This window comes from Hylobates moloch, unplaced genomic scaffold, assembly GCF_009828535.3.
Source record: "Hylobates moloch isolate HMO894 unplaced genomic scaffold, HMol_V3 SCAFFOLD_8, whole genome shotgun sequence".
Classification (NCBI taxonomy): Eukaryota; Metazoa; Chordata; class Mammalia; order Primates; family Hylobatidae; genus Hylobates; species Hylobates moloch.
In genome coordinates this window covers 99,442,652-99,469,697 of record NW_026652283.1, presented here as the reverse complement: position 1 = coordinate 99,469,697, position 27,046 = coordinate 99,442,652, and the positions used below count along the sequence as shown (strand labels likewise).

At 34.7% G+C, this 27,046-nt stretch overlaps 1 protein-coding gene and 1 long non-coding RNA gene across 6 annotated transcripts in view; one reads left to right on the top strand and one right to left on the bottom strand.

Moving 5' to 3' along the window:
* The window catches only part of RBMS3 (RNA binding motif single stranded interacting protein 3), a 1,191,227-nt gene that overhangs the window by 1,125,149 nt on the left and 39,032 nt on the right, over positions 1-27,046 (top strand). For 3 of the 5 annotated variants that reach the window (XM_058442834.1, XM_032162238.2, XM_032162234.2), the window contains 2 exons: positions 9,383-9,493; positions 17,522-17,569. In XM_058442834.1, coding sequence (XP_058298817.1) covers positions 9,383-9,493; positions 17,522-17,569 — 159 coding nt within the window. The remainder of the gene's footprint in view (positions 1-9,382; positions 9,494-17,521; positions 17,570-27,046) is intronic. The other 2 variants (XM_032162240.2, XM_058442835.1) reach the window with 1 other exon arrangement.
* On the bottom strand, positions 329-7,461 carry LOC116473716 (uncharacterized). The gene is made up of 3 exons (XR_004249399.1): positions 7,148-7,461; positions 489-691; positions 329-364 (listed from the first exon to the last, which is right to left on the bottom strand). It is a non-coding gene; the product is annotated as an uncharacterized LOC116473716 (long non-coding RNA).

Genomic DNA, 27,046 nt, shown 5'->3' with positions numbered 1-27,046 from the left:
GTAAGATAACAGGCAGCTTTTTCTCTTGATCACCCCTGTGGTTTGAGCAATGATTTTCCATGCCCATTTGCCAATAGGATCTTACAAGACCTTGAACAGGATTTGCAACCAGGTCTTTCAGTCTTTTTGTCAGTAAGGAGAAGTTTTTAATGAGAAGTTTTATGACAGCTCACAGTCCTGAGTGCTAGTTAAAGCCAGAAAAACATTTTACCAGACAAAAGATGAGGCCCGTAAATATTCAGGCATCTGCTGGGAACCCTGTTTGCCTTATCATTTGGAAGAAGGCTGGCCTGAATACTGCATCTGATGTGTGCTTGAAACTTCTGTAAGTTGAAAATGTGTTTGGAGGTATACAAAGTGATTGCTGTAGAAATGAATAAAGCATTTCTTATCACATGACAAGGTTTGACAAGAATCTTAGGCAGATATTTGGCTAATAAAACAGTTCATGGCATAGCGAAGTCCTAATTTAAAAAACCTTAACCTACATTTGTGGCAGTACACATTGGCTGTAATATGTACAGAACATCTTGCAGCATTTAACTGAGCATAAATAATTCTTCCATAGAATGGAAATCATGTTGTGAACTCCAATGTTAGACTTGCTTGGGTGGGGTGTGGCTCTCAGAAGCCCTGGGATTTTCATTCTAGATGATGAGAAGGTCAAGCTGGCAGTGGTCAGACTGAGATACTGTCAGAGAAAAGCAGAGGAAGCGTATGAATGGATCTTTTACGTCCATCTTTTTGGTCAGAGAATGCTTCTGTTATTTCCATTGAATCTTCTTGTCCAGTTTGAGCACGGAGCTGTTGTTATTGTTTCACATACCATTAAAGTCATCAGAGACCTGGCTGGTGAGCAAGTGCCATTCACTCACTCAGTCCGTTAGCACCATTAACTAAGCATCTGTTTTATGACAGACACTGTGCTGGGCTCAGAATCATTAAAAAAGAAATATATAAGGTATTGCCAATGATACCAGTGAACTTAGGATTCAGGGAAGAAATAAAGTTTGATCATGATCGAAGTGTGTGCAAAGTGTTATGGGAAAAGCGAGGAGCAAGTGACCAGTAGCCTGGGTCAGTCATAGGCGTTACTCCCCAGAATGTAGTATTTGATAAGAATTTTAGAGGACACATGTAAATTGCTGTAGAAGCCTAGCGTTGCAGACCATGACAGCAAGGGTAAGAGGTAAGACGGACCAGAGAATGATGAGGAATACAGTCTGGTGGAAAGAGAGGCTTCATGTGTATGGGCTGGGGAATCAGGCTAGAAAGGTCAATTGAAAGCTGTGTGATCCTCATAGATTATGTGTGCTATGCTAACAAGGCCATCCCGGACCTACCTGTAGAAGCCTGTTTTCGACAGAGGTAATGCTGAAACAGAGTAGAAAGCACATGCTCTTGGGCGGCCCTACGACTCATTCACTCTAACTGGTTTCTGAATAAGACAAGCAGGAATAGGAAAATGTCTTGTCCTGTCACTGAACTGTCCTATCTGCTCTTACTTCTCCAACACATTTAATGTAGAATAGCCATTGACTTAACAGTACCAGTGTCTTAAAAAGGACATTTCCACTATGAAAAACTAACTCAGCTCTAGGTTGCACTTTGGGAAAGGAGGTCATTTAACGCTGTTTCCCTTATATCCCCACTTAGAACAAAAAATAAGGAGAAACTGGTCTGCTCCTCTTCAAAGTAATATAAATATATATATCTGTATATATGTATACATATACATATTGTTTTTAAGGTAGAAAAAATTATTAGGAGCTAATCTTAATATTTCAAATATAATTTTCTATTATGAAATATATTTGGTGTGTAGAGATCAATGGTTTTCTATCTTAAAAAAAGTATAGAATGAGCTGAAATATATTCGATTAATCAACTCATTTTTAAGTGTCATAGCTTTTAGTCTTTTGTCTTTGATTTTTTTGTCTTGTGTTGTTTTTGATTCCTTTGAATAGATTTTGGAGTGTGCAATACATCTGTATAGGAAAGCTGTATACCACGGGGGCCCTGCAAAGCAAAGACAAAGGACTATGGTTATGCCACTAATTTTTTCACACAAATAGTCTCATTTTTTCACATTATCTACACAACACATGTATTTTTATGACACACATATTTGTGAGTGGTAGACACCCCCAGCTGAAAGCTACTCATTAGTTATGCGATTGGAATCAGAAGCTGATGAACACAAGTTCACCCTTTGTCATTGAAGCTCTAAGGTCCTTCTGAAGTGGCCTGGGGTCTTTCTCTAAACAATTGATATTTCCATTGACTCAGCAGTTATGATCTCCTTAAGTAGAAAAATAAGAGGAAAAATATAGTAACCCATCTGTGTAAAAAATTTATAATCTTAAGATCAATTCTGTAATCAAGTGTACAAGTTTAATGACAAAATAATTAAGTGTCCTATTGCATATTCAGTCAACAAAATCCCTTTGACCACAGGGTCCTCAAAATCTCAAATTTTCAACTCTCCCTCAATAATGCAATATATTTAAAAGCCACTTTGCTCTATTAAGGTTCTAAAGAAGCCACTGAAAACACCAAAAGCTACTGATAAACTTGTTTCTGTAGTTTTAGGCACAAACGTCTAAAGGATTAAAATAAAGCATTATTGAGAATCCTAATTATCTATGTACCTGCTTTGGTAAGAAATACTTCAATGTGACATATTTACTTTATATTCTCATTCAGAATGACACTATTATATTAATAGGTACTTAACCAATAATTGAAACCATTATTCACAGTTGAATAGGCATAGTACATAATTAGGATTCTTTTAAAGGGACTTCCATGGCTAAAACTAATTTGGCTTTAGTGTCTATTAATAGTATAACTTAAAAAAAAACATACTTCCAGTTACTAGTTACTGAATCAAAAATCAACTTGAAATTAAAAGTGTGCTTAAGAGTACAAGGAAAAAAACTCTATGTTTATAATTAATAGATATTCTGTTATTGGGGAATCTACATGTACATATCTCTTCTACATTTATCATATAGCAATGGAAAATGTCTTACTTCTAAACATTATACCCCTAGCCCATAGCTACATATCTACTACATAGAGTAGTCCAAATATCATGCCAATTAGTCTAGTCCTGTCCAAGCATAGGAAAGAGAAACCCAGCTCTAGTTTGCCCCATTTCCAAAATAAATAGCAAAATAAGTTAGCAATCAAAAATAATGATAAAGCCATTGGAAGTCATGTAAAAGTCCTGTTTTCTTTCATTGCACAATTATGGAATTCGGGAAATCGGTGTATATTATAACCATAATTTTGCCATAGATCTAAAATGTGCTGTTAGTTGTCGGGAACAGACTGTAGATGGATACTTTGTGTCGTCTGTCTTCCTTTCTTCCTTTCTTCCTTTCTTCCTTCCTTCCTTCCTTTCTTCCTTTCTTTCTTTCTTTCTTTCTTGAGACAGAGTCTCGCCCTGTTTCCCAGGCTGGAGTGCAGTAGCATGATCTTGGCTCACTGCAAGCTCCTCCTCCCGGGTTCACGCCATTCTCCTGCTTCAGCCTCCCAAGTAGCTGGGACTACAGGCACCTGCCACCACACCTGGCTAATTTTTTCTATTTTTTAGTACAGACAGGGTTTCACCGTGTTAGCCAGGATGGTCTCGATCTCCTGACCTCGTGATCCGCCCACCTCGGCCTCCGAAAGTGCTGGGATTACAGGCATATGCCACCATGCCCGGCCTACTTTGTGTCATTTTTCTAGTTACTGCCTTTCAAATTCTTCCTCACTTTGTATAAATGGAGCTTATGGATATATGTATGTATGGACCAGGGTTTCTGAACCCTAGCACTAATCCTGGGTTTGCTGGATAATTATGTCATGGGGAACTGTTCTCTGTGTTGTAGGATGTATAGCAACATCAATAACCACTACCCCCAGGTGCTAATAGCACACCTCGGCAGTTATGATAACCAAAAATGTTACCAGACATTGCCAAATCACTTCTGGTTGAGAACAAATGAAATATGTACATATACAAATACTTTTTATTCTTGTATATATATATGTATATGTATATATATATATATCTTATATAGCATTAGTCAAACTTTTTTCATCAAGCAAATGTTGAATTACATCTTTAAGGGGATGGTGGTTGAAGATATCATTAATGCACATGTGTGAGTTGAACTATGGTTTTAAAACTGAACTGCCCCTTGGGAGAACAAGTTTTCTCAAGAATTTTGTAATGATCCATTTTAACGAGCAATCTCAAAATAATATTTCTAACTAACTACTTTTTGATTAGAAGTTTTATTCTTTCATCATTCTTTTTGTGAACTCTTATAAAGCATATATTATATACCTCATACTATAAACAACACCATAGGCACTAGACAGTGGTGAACAAAACAACATAATTTCAACCCTTTCAGAATAAACAATCAAAATCAGAAATATTTGTGAATATTTACCATTTGTCATTGAACTGAAAAATGAGTGGTACTGATATATAAATTAATTTACAAAAACTATTTTGAGTACTTGCTGCATGCAATTCCTATTTATAGAGATTACAAAAGTTGTGTAAACATAATGTCTTCCCTCTTGAAAGATGTGATGTGGAAAGAAACAAGTAGACAATAATAAAGGGGAGGGAGATATTAAGTGCTAAAATGAAGTTCTAGGGGCAGTGTGGCTTTTGGCTTACCATGTAATTCATCATTTCCCATACCTCCAGCATTTGTCAAATCCTTCCAAAATGCTTACTAAGTTAAAGGCTACCACCTTTGCCACAGCTTTTGAATTTCAAACATAATTTTTTAAAGCTGGACTGCACTACCACGTTGGTTGGAAATTTATCAAGGTAGATAAGGATTAATGATTATTTCTAAGAAGTAGAGACATTTCTTACTCCTTTTGTTTCTTCTCCCCACAAAAGCCTTTCTTAAACCCTGAACACTCATCAAAACAAAACAAAACAAAACTGCTGACATCAACAAATGAAAGAAATTAGACATTCCTACATACACTACAAGACAAAGAATGTTGCACGCTAATATTGCAGAACACTGCATTTGGACAGCTATTCCTCAAGTTAAGCTACCTTCATGCCATTTATATTATGAGATCTCTGTTGCTATTAGGTATTTATTCTAGGAATATTAAAAACTGGCAAAAATCAGACATGAATAAAAGAATAATGAAATAGTGACTTAAAACCACCTTTTTAAATTTCATATATAGTTTTGTGTGAATAACTATAGGCAATAGTATAATACAAATCACAGACATTTTGACTTGAGGCATTTAGATAAGACAACAGAAAAAAAGGGATGCTGTTTTTTTAATTTCACTTATCCAAATAATTTTGTTTTTATTTTTCCATTTCTATGAGTTCAAATGCAAGGCTCCTAAGATTCCAAATATGAAGGATTCCCAATGTGTTATAATACAAGCCAAACTGATCAAATTGAAGCCTGTCAGGTCATCACACTTATTCAGTGATTATATGGTGTGATATTCAGATAATATTTCTAGGTCAGCCCATCAAAAATGCAGGCTTAGCCCCTTTGAATGTTTTTAACAAGATATAATGTGATTATCACATAAAAGATCATGGCCTGTAAAAAGACTGGATTCAAACAAATAATTGAGAAACAACATACATAAAATAAAGCCACTTGTTTGCCTGTAAGAACTGTAACACTGGCTTTTTACAGCAGCAGTGTTTAGACAGAGCATACTTCTTAAACTTTAGAGTATATCAGAATCACCTGGAGAGCTTGTTAAAACACAGATTTCAAGGCCTAATCCCAAAGAGTCTAATTTTTGTCTACTGCTGCTACTGATCCACAAACCATAGTTGGGGTGGCACTGACCTAGAATACTATCATAGGAATATTAATGCAGCTAGTTCTTCTTATTGTGGTTCATCTTCTGGGATTAATATAGATGCTAAGCCAGCTATGTGTGCTGTAGATAGGAGAGAAGCCACACATGCTTTTCCCTGATTTGCCAATGGTTTTGTATTTCAGTTGGGAAATTAAAATATTGAACTTTCAAAGACTTCAAATTTCTTTCAAACATTGGCAGAAGGTTAATAACACAGATGCTTTTCTGGCCTTAGGTCAGATATATTTACGCCACACATGATGATCTTTGGAAACTTCACCTAAATTACTGTTGAAAATTGTTTATTTCAGAACTAGGGCAACCGGATCCACCCTTTGTCTCTTGAGTGGGAGCAGCTTTGTTTTGCAAAGGCAGTGGCTAAAAAGGACCAGACGTTTCTATCAGCTGTTTGGTCATTGTATTTTTTAGTGGAATTATAGCATTGTACAATATTTTTCTTTGCAGCCCAAACATTGAGCAAACCCAGACATCCGGAGATGCTAAAATGAAAAATCTGTTTCTTCTTGCTTTGCCACTTGCCAAGTGAACTCTGTCAGACACCACATCCTATACATGTCAAGTAAACAAAATTATGCTTAATGTGTTGGCAACACCTGTCACAAACACTCTTCAGCCTATGGCTTAAATGTATTGAGTTGGAGTGGATTTGACAGTGTGTTTAATAAGTCAAAGCTAACGGTTGTGGATACTGGCTTTGCCATACTAACCATAAGGCTTTCCTTTTCTTCTTTTGTATTTAATTATTTATGTCATATACAATACAAAAGAGATTCTGTAGTTTTAAATAAGCAAAGTGGCTGGCAAACACCCCCTTTGCTGTAGGTAACCAACACTAAACCTCTCTAAGTTGTCTGTCCCAGATAAAGTATCATTAAGAAAATTCATTTCTCCCAGGAGTTCCTATTAGTTACTTCCAGTTTACTCCCTGACTGTACATTTCTTCCATTCCCTTAAGATTAAAAAAATTGTATTCTTAATAATTTGTAGGATTGTTTTCACTGAATGTTTTTATTGAATGTGAACAAGACTCTAGATTCTTACATATCCTTCCCCAAGAATCCTTATTTTTTATTTATGTGCAGTAACTGATCTGCTTAGAAAGAACTGTTCGTTTATGTGCAATAACTGGTCTCCTTACATTATTTTCCACTCTGTGCCTAGTGTTGCTATTTACAATTCCAATTAATGATAAATCCTTTCTTACTCTTCCCTTTGATTGTCAGGTTTCTGGTTTATACACAGAAGCAACACTCACTCTATGACATCTGTAATCAAATGAGTCCCCAAACACTGCTTTCGATGAAAAGATTCTCAAAGAGACCAGACAATTCTTCCAAAATTAATTCCAAGTGCAGGCATTCGATCCTTCTCATCATGCATGAATTTTGATTGTTCTGTCACATGCTCACCTACCTCATTTGCATGTTGCCTTTAAAAAAACACACCCCTGGGGAATGAGACAACCTCCAGGGCATTGAGAAGAAAGTATCCTCACCAAACACAGTTTGGTTTTTATCTCTGATTTACATGAATGATCCTTTTTGTGGCTAGAGCAAGCTGTTTAGAATTGAGGGGTTTCTGGGATTGTGACAGTTTAGCTGCATGTTGGAATGTCTAGGGGCAAATATTCTAAAAAGATAACCTGTCTTGAGTTCAAGAAGAGAATCAAAGTCTTGCACCTGCTAAGCATTAGAATGTTGTCAAAGTGCCACTTTTTGGTTGAAAAAAAAATGCTTCAGGACTTCCATCTTAACTCTGAGGTTATTCTATAATTTATCCCTAGGTGATTTAAGAAGAACCCTAGTTCTTCTTAAAGTGTTTACTTCTGGTCTGGCACAACAAATACCTGAAATGAAGGCCAGTAAGTATTTTTTTAAAAAGGAAAACAATAAAGATGCTTTTGTTAAAAAGATTCAGGCAGCAGAAAGAAAAGTGATGTGTCTCTAAATTATAATTAAGTAAAAGCTTATCTTATGTTTCTCATTTAAGAGGCATCCTGATGAATGACAATTCACAGAAGCATCGAGAAATTCAAACAACATAAATGCACAATTGTGTATATTTACAAGCTACAGACTTTTAAAATAGCAGACATGTTTTCTGATTGATTCCTACTGAAAAGCCTAAATGTCTTTGTGAACAAAGCTGGCCCTGTATATCAAGCATTTCCAAATATTTGGCTCAAATTCTATTATCTCTGAAAATAAATGGGGAGGAGCCCATAGGGAAGGCAGAGTGATAGCCTGATTTTTTTTACAGATATAGTCAGGAAGTTGAATTTTGATAATACCAGGAAGAATTGCTTAGTTTGAGCAAAAGCATTTTAGGAAACACTTACAGTGGGTAATTAGTTTGGATGCCGAGATCTGGCCATCTACATGCATCTGTCCAGTGAGAAAAATAATGTTTAGGGAAATAATTTATTCAGATACATAATCATTTTATGATAACTGAGTATTTAAATGGGTTGTTATAAAACATGCTTCTACTTTTATCATAATCTTTAAATAAACTTTGAAATTATATACTCTCAAAGATTCCATCCAATTCTAGCTTTTTGTTTTTTAAAAATATTTTTTTCATTCTCCAAGTTAATTACTACAAGGAAAGTAGCAGGGTAGAGAAAGAGAAATGGAAGGATAAAATGACTTAGTTCCATTCTTCACTCACCATATGACACTTTGCATATGGATGGAAGTTTTTTAAAATGTCTGTAATTTCTTTTATCCCCAACAATGATAATAAATCAAAAGACATATTCTAGATGTCCACTTTTCTTAACATCTGATTTAAAAGTTGACACTTTTGTTTTTTAAAAAAAATTGTGGATGGACATAAAAATTTGACCAGCTTTAACAGAGTTTGGTATTCTGTCTTGTGTCTAAAATATAGATAGAAAACAGGTCAAAAGGTTAAGAGGAAAACAAATGGGAAATAGTAATTTTGATATTTAGATTATCAGTGATAGATTTTAATATGTCCTTCAAAGAGATCCAGTTCAGAAACCCATGTGGGCCAGCATTATCCCTCTTAGCAGTAGATTGTATTGGGGTGACTAAGAATTATCTGTGTGTTAATAAATAATAGATAAATGACATAAACCAAGTCTTATCAAGTAACAAGAAAATTAGAGAATTTCCACTAATGTTCATATTTTTCCATCAGAGAAGATTATATTAAGAACAGTGGGCAAGAGGATATAGATGATTTTCAATACATTCTACCTCAAAAAAATGAAAATGTAATTGACATGTTTTAGACACATCACAGGTAAATTACCTCAGAAGAAAGGAAGTTGTTAATGCCATCTATTCAGACAAGCACAAAATGACATGAATGGACATAAAAATTATATACAGTTGAATTTAGCCTTTTTAGTAAAAAAGTAAAAACATTTAATGTTCACCATTTACAATTTACAGTGTTTATTTGTAAGAAGTCTCCTTCCTTGTAGGATATGTTTTCAAATGGACATTGTATATGCTTGTAGGGTGCTGTGATTACACCAACCATGGACCATCCCATGTCAATGCAGCCAGCCAACATGATGGGGCCCCTGACACAGCAGATGAATCACCTTTCGTTGGGCACAACAGGAACGGTGAGTTGAAGAGATTGTTTTGTTTCCTTGAACTTTTTTGATCAGATGTGATATTCTCCATTTTTACTGGCATTATCAGTGAAACTGTGTCTGTACCATATTCATTGACTAACACATCTTTCAGGTTTCAGTATGAATAAGCTGCACTCTGCATGTATGTTCAGTTCCAGGGCACATGTACTCACAGTGGCAAGGCTAAAGTTCTATTGTGTCATTCAGTTACTTCTTGTTTTTTATGGTACAATGTACCACATATAATGTCTGTTTTTGGAAAGGTGTCCTTTTTGCATACACCTGCAAATCTAGACCCTGTGACTTAATATACTCAATCCTGGTTTTCTCTTCCCAGCTGCTTACCAGCCCAGCTACTATATTATTACCAGGTTATATACAAGTGAAGGGCCAGATCTATGACTGATACTATTAAATTAATAAAGAGTAATTGAGGTATAATCGAGTTCTTTTAATTCTTCTTTTTGATATGTTAACATGGATGATGTTGAAAAAACGGAAGGGAACCTAATGTGCTTGATTTTTTCTTATAGGTTGTGATATTTTTGACTAGTCATCTTTCTCCTCAGAGAACAAAAGTGTGCTGAAAAATGCCTATTGCAGCCTGGATTTTATATCAATGAGGCATTTGAAATCATAAGAAAAACTTTATGTTTGATTTTTTTAAAAGATAATTCCCCAAATGTTCAAGGAGGCAAAAGCCTAATACAATCTAGAATACTGAAACTTCATTAGTTGCCATTAGAACAATGAAACCATGAAACCTAACCACTCATGTGACACCTTCAGTAACAGTTTTATTTTCGTAAATGTTAGTGCAGCTAATCTTGTCATTTAAAAAAACATAGAAATAAAAATATATTTTCTTTTGACTGAGGCAGCTTAAATATTGTAGAAAAAGCACTGGACTAAGAGTCAGAAATCCCAGATATAAAACTTGAGTAAGCCCTGTAGTTTCTGTCAATTTTTGGGAAAATAATATCTCTAGTCTGAATTTTTTTCTCTATCTAGTTGAAGTATTAAACTTGATCATATATGGGGCCCTTTGAATATTCAATTCTATATTTTTAAGCCTGTATGTCTTACAGTTACCACCTCTGTGATTCTTCAATTATGCTGACTTCATCTCCAAATATCTGTGTACAATATGCACACTAGCTGTGTATCAGGAATTTTACTCTGTAGCAATGGCTTGCTTGCCAAATAAATCTTGTTGACTCATGGGCTTTTAAGAATATAAGAAGTTACTGGCATGTCCACTGAGACCTCACTAATCTGTCCTAAATAGGAAGAAAGTCAATATAATTTAATGGAAAGAGCCACATTCTTTCAATAAAGAAATTTTAGTTTTAGTAACATAAACAAAGGGCCTATCACTAAGATCTCAGTTGCAGAACCAGTAAAAAGCAGTTGATGGTACCTTAGCCGTCTGAATGCTTGGGCTGGATCAAATGATCTCTTAGGTTTCTGACCTACACTTTTAGAAATCGTGTCTAAGATATATTTAACTATATGCTGTGGTACAGCTAATTTTCATCATGGAGATAGAGTTTGAAGACAATATTTTATTGCTTTTATCAAAGAATTATTTGTAATTGTTTTGTGTGTTACTAATAAGCAGGTCCTAGGAATAGTATCAGAAGGCCTGCAGTTTCTTATTTTTATTAATACATTGTAGATTTCCCTCTATATCAGCCTTCGTGTCCTTCAGTGATCATAAATTCTGAATGAGTGACATAATGTAATTTTACTGTATTGAATAACAATCTGGAATCTGATTAAAGAGAGAATTATAATGCAAAACATAGAAACTCTTTATAATTTTTACTCATTTAGTTCAAAAGTAAAGCCAACTGACTTGCTAAAATTTAAGTTTGCAAACTAGTAGAAATATAAGAGCTAGTTAACTAAGCATATGACTGAATCCTTTAGGGAATTAAAAAAATAAGCTAAAAGACACAGAACAGACTCAGAATTAAAATAGTTATTGATTCAATAACATATATTATGATTTTGTATTTGAGCATTTCAACAAGAACACATTTGTAAGGGACCATGACTTTTAGGCAGCTGGTAATAGCCAAATAATTCAGTAATAATATATATAACATTCTGTTTCTTAGAGAGTAAAAGTTTTAAGTATGTGGTTTATTATTAACACCAAATTTCCACTAGCTTTTTTCTTTTCACCCTTTACATTCGTACTAAATAATGCTTAGTTACATTATAATATTTGCATTACCTGATGTTATGGAAAAGTGTAAAATTTAGTAAGGTTTAGAAGAGGTAGAGAGAAAACAGAATTACTTTGTCGACTCATTTAACAAAATATAATTAAGTGTGGTTGGTGTCCAGAATATTGTTATATTGTTTTCTTAGACTGTCACTCTAATTCTTCGATATGCCTTCGTAGATTCATTTTATCTGAATTTTGATTGGCATTTGGAGTGACTATTATCCAGTTGAAGTTGATTTTGTAAAATCAGATTTTTCTACCTTATTGCATCTTTCCAACATTTTCATTGATGGGGAAGGAATCCTGGCATAATGGAAAGATCAGTTGGCTTTGTTTTTAAACTTGAGTTCAAAACGTGGCTTTGCTCCCTTATTAGCTCTGCATGTTTAGGCAGGTTACTTAGCCTCTCAGAACTTTTGCTTTCTCATTTTACAATGTGGGGAAAATAATGCTTACATCCCAGAGATGTTGTGAGTGTTAATGAAATGACAATATGCAGCATATCTTATACAGTGTGATACCCAGTATGTGCTTCTCAAATGAGCTGCTCATACCCTTCCCCTCCAGTGGCTTCTAACTGGTGGGAGTCTAGTTTAGGTAGCCAGAAGTGATGTAACACACTGTAAAATCCATGATATAAATCACTTACCTGCACTATTTCACTGGATATAAATAATTTCTTTAACATCTCCATTTCTTTGGCTGCTAACATTCTCTTTTAAGGTAGCAAACTCAAAAGCCTGTAGAGTCCAGCCAAGTCATATTAATGAATGAAATGGATCAAGTTCAAACAAAACCCCTTGGAAATACATAATCAATTTTTAAATATTTGCCTATATGATAAACATACTCATACTGTATAAACATATATGACATTGGAGATTATATTTTAGAGAAGATGTATTTTCCATGCAACAATAATACTATCTCCGCCTGAGTTTTGGGCAAATAGAAGTGAGAGGTGGTGCCTTTGGCAGCCTGAAATATGGATGCCTTGTCTGAAGAGGACCGCCACTATTCCATTGGTAGTACAGCTGTCGTGATGGCTATTGCCACGTGGACATACAGACCCAGGGTGATCTCTCTTTCCAACTTTTAAAGATAAGCTGAATTCTTGAATTTTGATTTGAAATTCCTCCATATTTAAATATTGGGTCCAGTTTGTCCTAAGAACCCCCAGTTTGTGACTCCTGCCCAAGGTTTTTCTGTTCTCCTCAAACCTCTCTGGCCATTCCTTCTTCTCTTCCTGCACAGGTTGCTAAGCCAGAGCTTCATTTTTAACATACTTATGCCACATGATTTTCGTAAGCAATCTCATTCACTCTCATCGTTTTAAACCCTGGCTTCCACGCTGACTCCTAAATCTCAGTCCCCAATACTAACCTCATCTAATAATTTTAGACTCATTTATCCAACTACTTGCTACATATCTCCATGGAAATCTCCCTCAGACATCTCAAAGTCAGCATGACCCAAACTAATCTCATGAGCTTTCCAGAACTTTCTTCCAACTGAAACCTGTTCCTCTTGTGTGTTTCTGCTCCCTGTTTCCCTGCAAGCTAATGACATGACCATTTTCCCTGTAGCCAAACCATACATCTAAGACCCAATCAAGACCCTTTCCTTCTCCCTCACCACCATACACAATTACTTTTCAAGTCCCACTGATTTTCTCTCATAGACATTGGTCAAATACATTCTTTCTTCTACATTTCTGGAGTCTCTGCCCTGGGACTCATTTGATTAATTGTAATAGTTTCCTAACTGTTCTTCCTGCTTTCAATTTCAATTTGCTCCAATCCATTCTCTACCCTGTTGTCACAGGTAGTCAATCTAAAACTATCTGACTGTGTCTCTCTCCTAACTGAAACATTTCAGAGGATTTCAGACATCTGAGCTCACAGAAATTCTGCAAAACAAGATGTGAACAGTGACAAGTCAAGATTAAGATTAAGATTAAGATTAAGATAGGATTCTAAACTCTAGAAACAGATGGGTTCCAAGCGCAGAGCAGAGAGTGATCCAGTGAATAATCTAGAGTAGGAAGTGATCAGGGCTGACGGAAGTTGTAGCTTTATTAGAATTTGCCATTTTTAGAAGGGGGATCTTGAACACTGGCTTAGTCCCACTCTTCGTTTTAAAGTCCCTGGCTAAAGGAATTGTACTGGGCCAAAACCTCTTTTTCCTTTTCATGAAAGAAGATATATTTGTCTCCCATGACCTCAAATTTGGAAATGAATGCCACGTAGTTTAATTAACCTTTCTCTACAATTTGCCACCTCAAATGTTTATTGTTCAATTCACTATTTTAAGCTAGACAGAATCTGTAAGCCTCAAAAAAAATGCATTTTATGCAAGCAGTGTAACTGTTTTATTTCAGGGCTCTGCTGACCCTGAAGGATTTTCCTAGCTTTTCTACTTTTGTTTATTTTTTTGTCACAGCATTCCCTTGATGGAACCAAAGCCCCATTATCCATAACTTCTTATCACTTTGTTGTAAGCTTTAGCAGAAACCACTGGAGATTTTACTGTGTTATGAGAACCTCCAAATTGCATGACAATCTTGTTTTACAAGTTTCTTATCTCCTTTTCATTTGTTCAGTTGCTGGTCACCAGTGGCTTACAATGTCACCAGAATCTGTTGGAAGAAATAAAAAGTTTTTGTTCTGCAGGTTTTGTATCTGCAGTTTCGTTTGTGTCTCCAAGACACTGATGATTTGTGATATCATTGATTTCCACAGTGTAACCATAGTCACTCACAAAAATAACCCTGTAATTGTACTCCATTTGTCCCCACAGTTCTCTAGCATTTTTCAGTCACACCACTTCTTCACTGCTCTGAAATTTTGATAGTATCAGGCGAAAATCCTCAATTATTCAGTTTGTTTAGACATCGTTATTTTTTCTGTTATTAGGTATGAATATAAATATTAAGACAGAGTTTTCAAAAGCTAACGGGATGTTAAATGGACTCTGATTCAGGAAGCAGTATCATAAATGGTAATGAGTACATCTCCTAAAATAGTTTTTTAAGAAAAAAATATTAATTAAAACACTCAAATACAAAACAGAAAATATATCTAAAAAGGTAATAGTTTAAAAAAAATTGGTTTATTCTTACTGTAAAATGAAAGACCTTTGAAGGGAGTCTTATAAACAATAAATGAACTGGCATTAAGTGTAAGTCTAGTAGTACAAGTGTGTATTTGTAAATATTACACTTTTGTGGTTTAAAAAAATGAATTCTTAATTCAAATAAATTACTGACATAGTAAAAAAGCCTCAATAGATGAAATGCCAAAGAACATGAACAGATAGTTGATAAAAGAATAAATAGAATGCCAAGGAACATGTACAAAAATTGTAATCAAAGAAACAGAACCAGTAATTAAATATACATGTACATGTATCCCATCAAATAAAGCTATCAAAATGCAATACAAATTGCTAATGAAGGTGCAGGAAAATAAGCATTGTCTAGCACTGATTGCTTGATGATAGGAATCTAAATTTGTATAAGGACCAGTTGGATAGCAAGGTAGTCAGTCGAGATACTTCAAAACATTTATACTGACTGACCAAGAAGTTATAGTTTTGAGAAGCTGGTCTATGGAAATATTCTAAAATAACAGAAAAGTAATTATACCTCAAAAATATTTGACACGGTGTTCTTTATAATGTCTAACAAAGAAGAATAATTAAATATGTCATAATCCATCCATAAACCAGAATGTAATGCGGCATGAAATCGTAAGAGTATTAAATAATTGGGAAAAAGTTTATTTATAATGTTAAATTTGAAAAAAATGGAAGTAAGGCAGGCTGTGGTGGTTCATGCCTGTTATCACAGCACTTTGGGAAGCTGAGGCAGGAGGATTGCTTGAGGTCAGGAGTTGGAGACCAGCCTAGATAACATAGCAAGATCCCATCACAATAAAAAAAAATTGAAAATTAGCTAGGCATTACATTATTGTGTGCCCTATAGTCCAACTACTGAGGAGGCTGATGCAGGAAGATCAACTAAGCCCAGGAGTTTGAGGTTACAGTGAGCTATGATTGTGCCACTGCACTTCAGCCTGAATGATGGAGTGAAACCCTGTCGAAAGAAAAAGAGAGAGAGAGAGAGAGAGAGAGAAAGAAGGAAGGAAAGATGTAAATTTGCATGTGTGGAGTTCAGTATCAACTCTAAAGAAGTATTATAAGGCTAAAGAGAAATATAAAACAAATGTGGCTATTTCCAGGTGGTAGGATTAGGAGTAATGTCTATTTTAATCATTATGCTTTTCTACATTATCCAGCTATTCAGCAATAAACATTATTGGCTTTTATTATTTATTTTAAAATGTCATAAGTATATTCTTGGAAAATGTCTAGTAGCATGGGTTTTTTTTTTTTTTTTTTGGTTTGGAGTGGTAATGTGTGATTGCAATTTTTCAAAAGGTACTAGGAATTACTACTATTATTAAAAAAATTGGAAAAACTTTTAAAATGATTCTAATTATTCTAGATTTGGGGATTATAATCAACTCAGTAGTTCAGTTACCTGTTGCAAGAAACAAAATAACTCATGTGTCTGGTTTATTTGCATTTGAATCTTTTGATCATGTTTGCTTTTGTTGCTCAAAGTGCCTTGCGATGTTCAAGTTCTAATCTGTCTTCTCACATGCCATTTACTCAGGAGAGAGTGATTAAAATTGACCTTTTGTGGCAAGGGGATGAAAGTGAGAAATATATGATAGTCCAAAAGTTGTTACATGGGTGGAAAAAGAAAATTTAGGATTTTTCCTTTTAATAAAGGTCATATAAATGGAATAAGAGTCACACAAGAGCATCTATTTAACCGTGTGTTGGCAGTTGATTTGAATCTAAACAATATCAAGTTTCTTTTAGAGTTTACTCCTCCAAGGGGAGTGGGGGCAAAATTAGAATTTTCAGTTTTTAGAAGGAGACCCTAGGCCTATGCCATATCCCAATCTCCTTTTTAAGATCCCTGGCTAAAGAAATTCCAGTGAGCCGAAAGCTCTTTTTTCATCTTTAAAAAAGCAGATATATATTGTCCCATGTAACCCCTAATTTTGAAATGATTGCCATGTAGTTTAATTAAGCTTTATCTAGAATTTGACACCTTCAATACTAGGAGACTTGGGATAAAGATAACCATCATGTTCAATAGATTCTGTTCTGTGTATCTCTGCTCCCACAGTTACAACACGTAAAGCTTTTTGGCCTTGAGGTGAAAGCACCCTCCGCTCTGCTTGACTGACAACCACTGGGATCAGAGCTGGAGCTGAGTAATAAATAATGAAATTTTGCCTTCAAAATGTGTTAGCCTCCATAGAATATGAGAATGTACAAAATTTTTATTTTTCTCTTTTAAATTTTAGTTCTTTCTTTTGTTCTCCAGGGCTTTGTTTCATATCATGCTGTGGGCCCCCTCTAGATGGGCTGCCTTGTAGAACTCTTGTCAGCCAGAGAGGGTAAAAGTTTTATATTGATTCCCTAAGGGAGGTACCAAACAGGCTGTGGAAGATGACAGTGTTTCAGGACAAACTGTACTGTCCCAGCAAGTCTAACGGGACCTAATAACATGTACAGTATTGTGGTAACAGGGAACATGGTATCAAATGCAAATGAGGAATCCTAATGCCTTTACTGCTCTAAGGCAGGGGGGTCAGGCAACCATAGGACACACAGCAGACTCTTCCACGTGTTAGGGCTGGTTCTATTTTATTTTCTTTTGTACTTCATTGCATTCTTTCTCATGCTCTTTTCATTCAAAGATTCAATCCCAAGACAGGATTATGATACTCCACCAGCTGTTGTGTCAGGTAGGAAAATTCTAATTCTTTTAAGACTGGATTGGAGGGGAGACATGGAGGTTGCCTGGTTTTTTCCCAAACTCTTTAAAGCAGTGATTCTCAACAGAGGTGGGCGCAGGAAATTTGAATTCCAGTTTGCAAGGGGGTGTATGTAGTTCAGAAACATAAGCTTAATATTATAATTCAGTTATAAGTCTGGAAAATAAATGTGTTGCATTTTAAATAGAAAGTAAAAACTCAAAACCATTTTATCTGTCAAGGATACACAGAAGATAGAGTCTGTGTTCTGTGTATCAGTGATTCTCAGTTTTAGACACAGTCATCAAATTCCTGAAAAGTGGGAAAATAATTTTGTGTATAGCAAAAGAGGGCACAGATTAATAAAAAATAGTTTGAGAAGCACTGCTTTAGAGACCAGAATTCTTCTAAATTGGAAAATCATCCCATTTGCTTGCTCAGCACCCTGCATAGGGTCTGACACATAGTAGGTACTCAATATAATTATTTGTTGAATGAATCTACACTTCAAATTTGTTCCCAAAATGATTCTTTTGGATATTGAAAGAAAAGCTGCCATTATTCCATTTATACAAAAAAGTGGCAGAGGTTGATTTGAAAATATGTTAGTGTCTTGAGGGTTTTAACTAGCAATATTTAAGTTGTTTCATAACATTTAGTAGTGCAGTTTGTAATAGGATATGTCTATGTAAAGAGGTGGATTTTTATTTTGAACTGCACAGATCTTCTTGTGCTTTCATTTTAATTTTGAATTTTGATTTATTGCAAAGAGAAAAATGGGCACAATTTTTTCAGTTAATTTTTTAATTAAATAAAATACTGGCGATCTGAAGAGCATGAATTCTTTGATTCTTTGACATGTCAGACAGCAAGGTCATAGAATACAAAGACAAAAATGCATTGGAAAGACAGAAGAAGAAACAAAGGTCAGAAATAGACTGAAAGACCCCATGGAGCAATTGAATCTGTCAACCTGCTGGTGGTTTTCAAGCAGGGGAAATCTTGCTTTTGGCCACCTGTTTGCTTGACCCAGCATCTGAAGGGTAATTCTTTTTTAATTTCTTACAGCCTTGTTTAGTTATGTTCCTGGCTGAATATTCATCTTTAAAGTTCAATTAATAATGTTCCATTGAGGAAGAATAAGTTAGCATTTGGCTGAGAAGTCATTTTGGTCCTCTTTAAATTGCCACTAATGAATAAATAAGGTCTCTACAATAACGGTCTCTATAATAAATTGCCACTAATGAAAATATCACTTAGTTTTTCCCAAAGTGTATTTCCTGTCATATCTTAACATGCCAATTTCATTTAGGATTTAGGGCCCCTGGGAAGAGACTATATTTCATACATGGTACTTTTGTTTAACAAGATACGTCTACTCTTGATAATTTACCAATATTCATAAAAATAAAAGACACAAACTGGAACTTACCTTCAACTAGGTTTCCTGATTTTACTTTCAAGAACATAATGAAGAAAGCAAGCAAATCATTAAAAGTACTTATCAGAAATCAGTCATCAGGCTCTACATAAGTCAATTGAGGCAGAAGATCTGGCTGAAAATCTAGGCTCAGGAGTTCTCACCTGATTGCATACACAGGGCCACTGAAAGTTCTAGAGCAGATAAATGACTTGATAAAAGCAATGCTTTAAGAAACTTAATCCGAAAGTTGTGTGTGGTCTTGAGCAAGAAGACATAAAAATCACATGGAACAGTTAAAAAGATTAGATATGATATACTGTATTCATAATAAAAAATCGTCCTAGGTCCCTAGCAGTGGAGTACGAAGGAAGGGACCCAATTTAGAGTTAATATGAAAAATAATATTTTGGAAGATTTCACAGTTATCTTCCCCTCGTAGGATTTAATTGGTAGTTTGACATAAGTTTCACAGGCTTCTTTGGTCTACATATAAATAGAAATAGACTTGCCTTTCCAAAATGCTTGTTAATTGGCTGATAGGACAACTTCAATGACTTTTGAGAAATTGAATATGCTTTTCTCAACCCTTGGCCATATCAGGAAAGTGAAACAGGCAATAGTATTGTAATATCTCCTTCCCAAATCTTCCAATATGTCAATATTGGACAAAACAAATAATCAATTCTTTGCCAGTGTAGAATCCAACTACATTGTTTTAATTTATTAAAGTTGAGATATCTGCTTGACAATTTACAGATATATAACTTAATTTCATTCAATTAATGTTTCAACATTTATTGAACAACTTCTGAGTGCTAGACACTACACAAAAGTACTGGGGATACCAAGATGAACAGAAAATAGACCCCTGATTAAAATATTATGGTATAATATTAGACCATTATAACATTAATAACAACATTTATTTGTGTTGTTATTTGTGATGTTAAATGTATAAAGTATAGAGAATCAGGAATCTAGAAAGAATATTTGAAATCCTCAGGAAGACAAATACTGTTTGTTTTTCTGTGTAAATATTAAGTGATGTCATCTTCTGAGAGTGAGTGAGAGATGGCACATAGTAAGGACTTAAGAAGAACAGAGATTTGGAAAACTATGGCCTGAGAGGGCCAACTAACAATCCATAGAATTTTGAGGGGTACTAGTGGGGGTACATTTGAAGCTGTGGACTATGTATTTGTGTGATTAATCTGCGAGGATGTTTGATTTTCTGCAGTCATGATCAGTAGCCAAGAAGGCAGACAGGCAAATTAATGCAGCGTTAGTATTTACTAGGTGACGTGAGGAAAAGGAAAGTGTGCAATTATGATATTGGCAAGAAAGTAGTTGAGTGGCAAACTGCGGGTTTAAGGAAGAATAAAGAAGGAAGAAAAAAGAAGGCAGTGGTGGATGAGAGATAGAAAACAAAATATAGAGATTAGCAGTTTCAATGAGATGTACAATGTAGTTAGTAAAATACTTGGATTTAAGATTTTGGATAATGAACTATTTCTTGGCAAAGTTTGAATCATGGGAGCAGGTGGCCACAGGGGATTTGAGGTGAAAGTGACAGAAGTTAAGGGAGTTAATTAATGTGAACATCAAAAGTGACTAATGAAGTGGGGGTATTTTTGCATATTTTAGTTTTGTTTTGTTTGTTCTTTGCCATTAATAAATTATACATGGCTCAAGAATATTTTACTTAGGAAGAGTCTGAGGTACATATTTAAGCTTCAACAATGAATATGCCTTAAAAATAATAATAATCTGGGAAGAAAGACTTAAAGCAAAAATAGTGATGTTCAAAAGAAAGAAGGAAGCTTGGGAAACAGAAGCATCTCTGATTTATTTCCCTGGAATCACCTCTTCTTGCCTACATCTCTGCTAGGCCTTACCTAGCTCATTTCAGGGAGAGAAGACAGAAGGCTGAAAATGCCCTCTACATTTTCACACCAAAGCAGGAATCTATTCTCTTTTTAGTACTTCTTTTCCGTAACAACTATAACTCCTTTAAAAATCCTCCTCTCTTAAGCAGATGTTAGTGAAAAAATATGTAAAGGCATAGTAAAATACCATTTTCTATACATGGTTGGGTTTTATGAAACACCTATGAAAACTGAAGATAATTTGAAGTCGAATTTTTATTTCAGTTGTTTTGAGCTTAATTTCCGTGAACGACATCGGCACGAAATCAAGCAAAAGACTACTATCACCAGAGAACTAAAGCAGAATCAAAATCTATCCTCTTTTTCTAAAAAGCTTTGAGTTCAGAATTTGAACCTAGGTTTGAAAAGAAAAATTTTTTTAAAGAAAAGAAAAACGGGGCCTGAAAAATACACTGAAAAGAACATGTAGGACTTGTGGAGCATATTTTCATTCTTTGCTCTAACCTTTTATGCACCAGTTGAAATAGGCTGAAATAGTAAGTGTTAGTACAATTTCATGATAAGATTTCACAGAAAAAGTCTGCATAAATCACAATATACTGGTCCAATAAGAAATTTTTAAATGTCTGATTTCTAATTATGGAGTTACGCTCTACGAATAAAGTTCTTCATTGGAGTACTTGATGCAATTAAGACAAAATTCACTGTTATAAACAGCATGCAGTTTCTCACATTGCTTTTGTTTTAGCAATCTAAGTTTGCATTGGAAAGCCTGGATTAATTTGGAATTTGTGATGTCCAAGCAAAGATTTAATTGAAGCCTATTTTTTATGCTGCATCTTAGGTGAGAATTACTGTGTAAAACTATCCTCTATCATCCACAGGAGGGAAAGGCAGAGTATTTTAGCTGCTTCAAAGAACAAGAACAAGACCATCTTTCAAGCTCTAAGCAATATTTGTTTTCATAGGTGCCATGAGCTAATTACAAATCATTTCCATCTTTTAATTAAAAATTAAGTCCATTAGTACCTCCAATTAGCAACAATTAGCCATTAAGTTGTATTTATTGTAAAAGACCGGACACATTGTTATGTGTTCCCACAAGCCACACATGAAAATCATGTTTCATTTTTTGGCTCAAATACTATGCATTTATGTTGACTACAAAACTACCTTTCTTTAAATGAGTTAATTGATTTTTTTTCTTTGTAATAAGTTCTTAGAGACTTTGCTCTACTTATTCTTCATTTATTCAACTAATATTTACAGAGTACCTACAGTGCTACAAAAAACTAAGGGTAGGTCCATTTCTTGCCCCCAAAGAACGAAGATTCTAACAGAGTAAAATGTTATAAAGAACTGTCATATAACATAGTATATGACGGACATCATAGGAGTGGTCTGCAGAGCAGGACTTTGCACATGATATTTGCGTGAGTATTTGACAAATAGGCATGTGCATGCTGAGTTATTGTGTTCCTGCTGGTGCATTTATTTTGTTCGCTAAATTATAAAAATTGAATCATTAAGACTTTTCCTGTGGGACTGTAATTGTTATTTATGTATTAAAATAGGCAACTAGATTGGACTAATATATAAACATCACTGTTATTTAGCCCAGGTTATTTTTTGCTTTTTGTTTTGTTTTGTTTTCAGAGGATAGGGTAGGTGGGTGTAAAATTCTATGCCTCATCTTCTAATCCAGCAAGCATTTCCTGTAAAGGTCCAGATAGTAAATATTTTAGGCTTTGCAAGCCATATAGTCTGTGTCATAACTATTCAACTCTGCCACTGTAGCATGAAAGCAGACACAAGCCACGTGCAAATAAGTGAGCATGGCTATATTTCATTAAAGTTTTATATGCAAAAATAGGCAGCAAGCTGGATTTGGTCTGTGGGCTATAGTTTGCCTACACCTGCTCTCTCTAATCAATTTGTTTTTATAAGTATTGCAAACTAAATAGTGTCACTGATATTCTTTATAATACATATGAAGTGACCTTCCCTTAACATTCACATTTTTGAGATTTTATTTCATAAAAGACAGAAATGTCAGAAAATCTGAGATGGTAGACATTGAGATGGAGGTTGAGAAAAACATTTATTAGTGTTTTAGTGTGTACAGAATAATTGATTATAATAGTGATATATTAAAACCCTTTAAGAATATTTTTATTTTTTGTATTTTATTACTTTTTTATATTTTCATTATATATTGGTCTTCTAGGACTTATAGCAGCAACAGGGGATCACCAAAACCAGGAAAATCGAACATATATTGTGTTTAATATCCTCTTGGCAGCCTTTAGAATTCTATACTTTCAGAAATTTAGAAAAAAGTGAGAAATATATCATCCCAAAAGATTTGTAGCAAAATATATTTGACATCTTTGTCACACCACCTGAAGCGGTTTCTCTGTTACTGTTGTGATTGTTGATTAGTGTCCACTGAAATTACTCTTGATGTGCCAGTATTTTAGCTATTCTATTTCCCCCTGGGTAACTGCTTCCCTGAGTACTGTGTGCTGCTTTGCCATTCGATCATAAGAGAAAGCTTTCCTGGTCTTGTCTAAAAGCCAGACACTACACAGGGCAAGCCTGGGATGGCTGGAGATATGACTACCCTCTGTGGCAAGGTCAGAGAAAAATGACGCTTAGTGATGCAGCACACACATCAAATCAAAAGGCAGCCTCTCAAAATGCTTTCTGCAGTAGAATTTTTCAGTGAGTGGCAGCAACTGACTTAAAGCATCGCGCAGCAGCAGCACACAGCATCACTTAGTGCCTCAGTCATCTACAGAAGGGCAGAGCCTACATAGTACGCAGCAGAGCACTTTCAAGACAACAATGGACTTTAAATTAAGCTAATTGCGTATGCAGGAATCAGCACATCTGGTACTGAAATCACATGGTTCCCCTTTTAAATCAACAGCACAAAGTGGGCACTCGAGGCGCCTGTCAGAGAATATAGTCATGAGTTGACTATGTATGATTCAGGGCTTGCCAGAGGCATGCCAGAGACATCTATCTGATTCTGGAGAGATACTGCCTAACAAACATGTTAACTGTTCTCTAGACCCTATGTTAAATTAGTTTATCAGAATGCAAAATGCCTGAACCATAAAATTGGACATCCCTATTGAAATGTTTTCTCTCAGTTAAAATTTAACTTTTTAACCTCTCCTTTCTTAGAGAAGCGATATATTACACGAACATTTAAACAATGTTACCAGCCTTTTGAGATGCCACAGCAAACATAATTGTCTGTTATTTTACCCAATGTCTTTTATATAAAGAAGCAAATGATTAATAGATCCTCGAGTTCAGTATCTCAGCAAGTATCTCTCTCCAGATGAATGAATATACTTATTTTTAACTAACAATGTAAAATACCCAACTTAATCTATTTCCCCTTAGCCTTGGTTATCAGGATAGTTGGAATTAGACGGAGTATATTGCAAATGTTCCTGGTAGCATGTTCTCTCTATTGCTCTTAACTGTTTGTTGATTTGCTGGTATTTTTAACTGTGCTTCTTAATGCAGTGCTTAATTTTGTAAGTCTTTCACAAATTCAACCTGGAAGTACAAAGCTTCTAATTCCTTTAGTAAAAAATTAATGAAGAAATACTATTGGGCTAATGGGAAGTTTGTGTGCTAAACATCTTAGGGGAAAGACAAAATGAAAGATGATTTTGATTGTGTGTTGATCTTATCTAAAAATTTACCACCAGACAGTTTGTTTTCATTCTCACACATGCAGTTTTAAACAGGAAAAAGTATGGTAGAAAAAATCAAAATGATTTTTAGAATTCACAGGGTGTATGTGATTTCTGGGTCATATTATTTAATAATTATTTAACAATTAGAGTTACTTAAATTTTCTGAAGCTTAGCTTTTCTCTCCTTAAGAGTAGGGAGTATATAATCTATTCATTACCTCTTTATATATACACAACAATAAAAGGAATAATTGAAAGGATATGTCCAAAGTACCTAGTAAGGGCGTGACTCATGATCGATATAAAATAATTGAAGCTTCCTTTCTTTGCATTCAGGAAAGTGTGTTAGGACTTTTTGAAGTATCACTAATCTTATATTTGCTATGTTAGATTAACTGATCCGAAGAAAGGAGTCTTTTTAAATAGTTTCCAAACTCAATATCTAAAAATAAATGAAATAGTAAGAGAGTTAATTATATTATCTTTCTTAATGGCCAAACTATTATGATATTACTAGGTGAATTAATATAATAAATATAAATATTTAATAACATGAAAAATAATGTTCATAATGCACAGTGAAAAGATGACAAAAGTGAACAATCATTACGATTTTGAGTCTTAAAACATACACATGAAAAAATCTAGAAAGGAATGCATAAAATTATCATATGTGTTTTCAATTTCTATTTCCTATTACTTTGCTACACTTATAATTTATTAAAACTTTAATAACAGTCTTTGAAATGGCAACAGTTTTAAGGAGACATTTATGTACCAGAAAAACATGACTGTAGAAAGTGATAATAAAGATGATGATAATGATAATCAGTGTGGTGATTATATGGATGATAGCGGTAGCAGTGCTAACCTCCAACATTTTCCCCACCTCCGTTCATCACATCTCAACATTATGGCATTAAGGGCAAGATTAAAAGAGATATTATATCTCTATATAGAATTGGCAGAATTTTTGAGTGATTCTATAATCCAAAGTCATTAAATTTTATGTAAATCCATTTTCCACCTACCAGAAGATCAACATTTCCACAACCAATAGTTAATGCCACTTTTCATATAGAAATCACGTTTCAAATGATATATTATGTTTCTTGCATGCAGCAGTTGGAACAACCTAAAATCTTCCCAGTTTATATTATGTGAGACATCAAGGCCCTTGTGGTTTACAGAATTGATATGACACATTTGAAAGGGGACCATATATAATACACTTTTAATTACATATTATGTCTAGCTTCTGCAACTTAGACTACTACTATATACACATTTTTTTTTTTACTTTTATGCTTAAAATGAAATCTGCTATTGATTTGTTTCCCTGAGCTGTAATTACAAAATACTTATACTTACCCAATCAAGCTGATATAACTTCTAAGTGCTTTTGCCACCCAAGATATTGTTTATTCTTACTTCCTTTCTACCACTGAGTTTTCTTTATTTTGTCATGTGGAATATACCAGTATATTATTTTTTATCAGGCAACTTTATGTGCCTGTTCTGAGTCTAGCAGTTTGCCCAAGAGACTCAGATATGGGAATGCACAGGACTCCAGATCCAGGAAATATGAATTTTATTCATAATTGAGCAGTTACATTACCAAATAAAATATGAAGATTTGGTAAAAATTATTGAGATTCTTGAGATACTTGTTCTGGAGGATTAAAGCCTACTAGCCAAAGAAAACCAAGGATCAACTGTAGTCAAACGTAGTTAAGTTCATTAGCTTGCTGAAACAAGGGAAAATACATACCAGTTGAACCGTGGAGCATCTCAGAAAAGGAAGTCTGGAAGGGCTTATTACAGAATTGGAGATTGTGCAACATGACTTTGGGAAGGGTGTGAAGAAGTGACCATTTATTCCACATTGAGTGATATCTGGAAATGAGGGGCAATTGAATGATCGTGTATCTTAAGTGTTATTTAGTAGTTGGGAGGAAGAAAGAAGGGCTCGAGTTGTCATTGGCAAAGATGCAGCCATTATTAATGTTAGACAGAAAAAGGAGATGTTTGATTGTTTAGGTTTGCAGAATGTACCTGTCTCTCTTTTATCCACCACAGTCCTTGAGTGGCCTTGTCTGAAAATTGTTGATAAATCTTTGAAAATTGTTTAGTTGGGAATGCTATGACCTTGCAAATAGCTACCAGCTAATTAAAGCTTATTTGAAAGATTTCCATAAATCCTTTCCTTATTTCAAGGGCAATTATAATATTGCCTAACAAAAATATAGCAGAATATTAAATGTCCTTGATGAAATATAAATGCAAACATGAGAGAGGGCAAAATGGCGTTTTATTCGTCACATATTTTATTCATCACATAGTATGTATTCATCACATACATGCTATGTTCTAGGCACTGTACTTAGTGCTCTACGTGAATTGATTTGTAACATTTGATTGTCACAATCATTCCGCAGGCG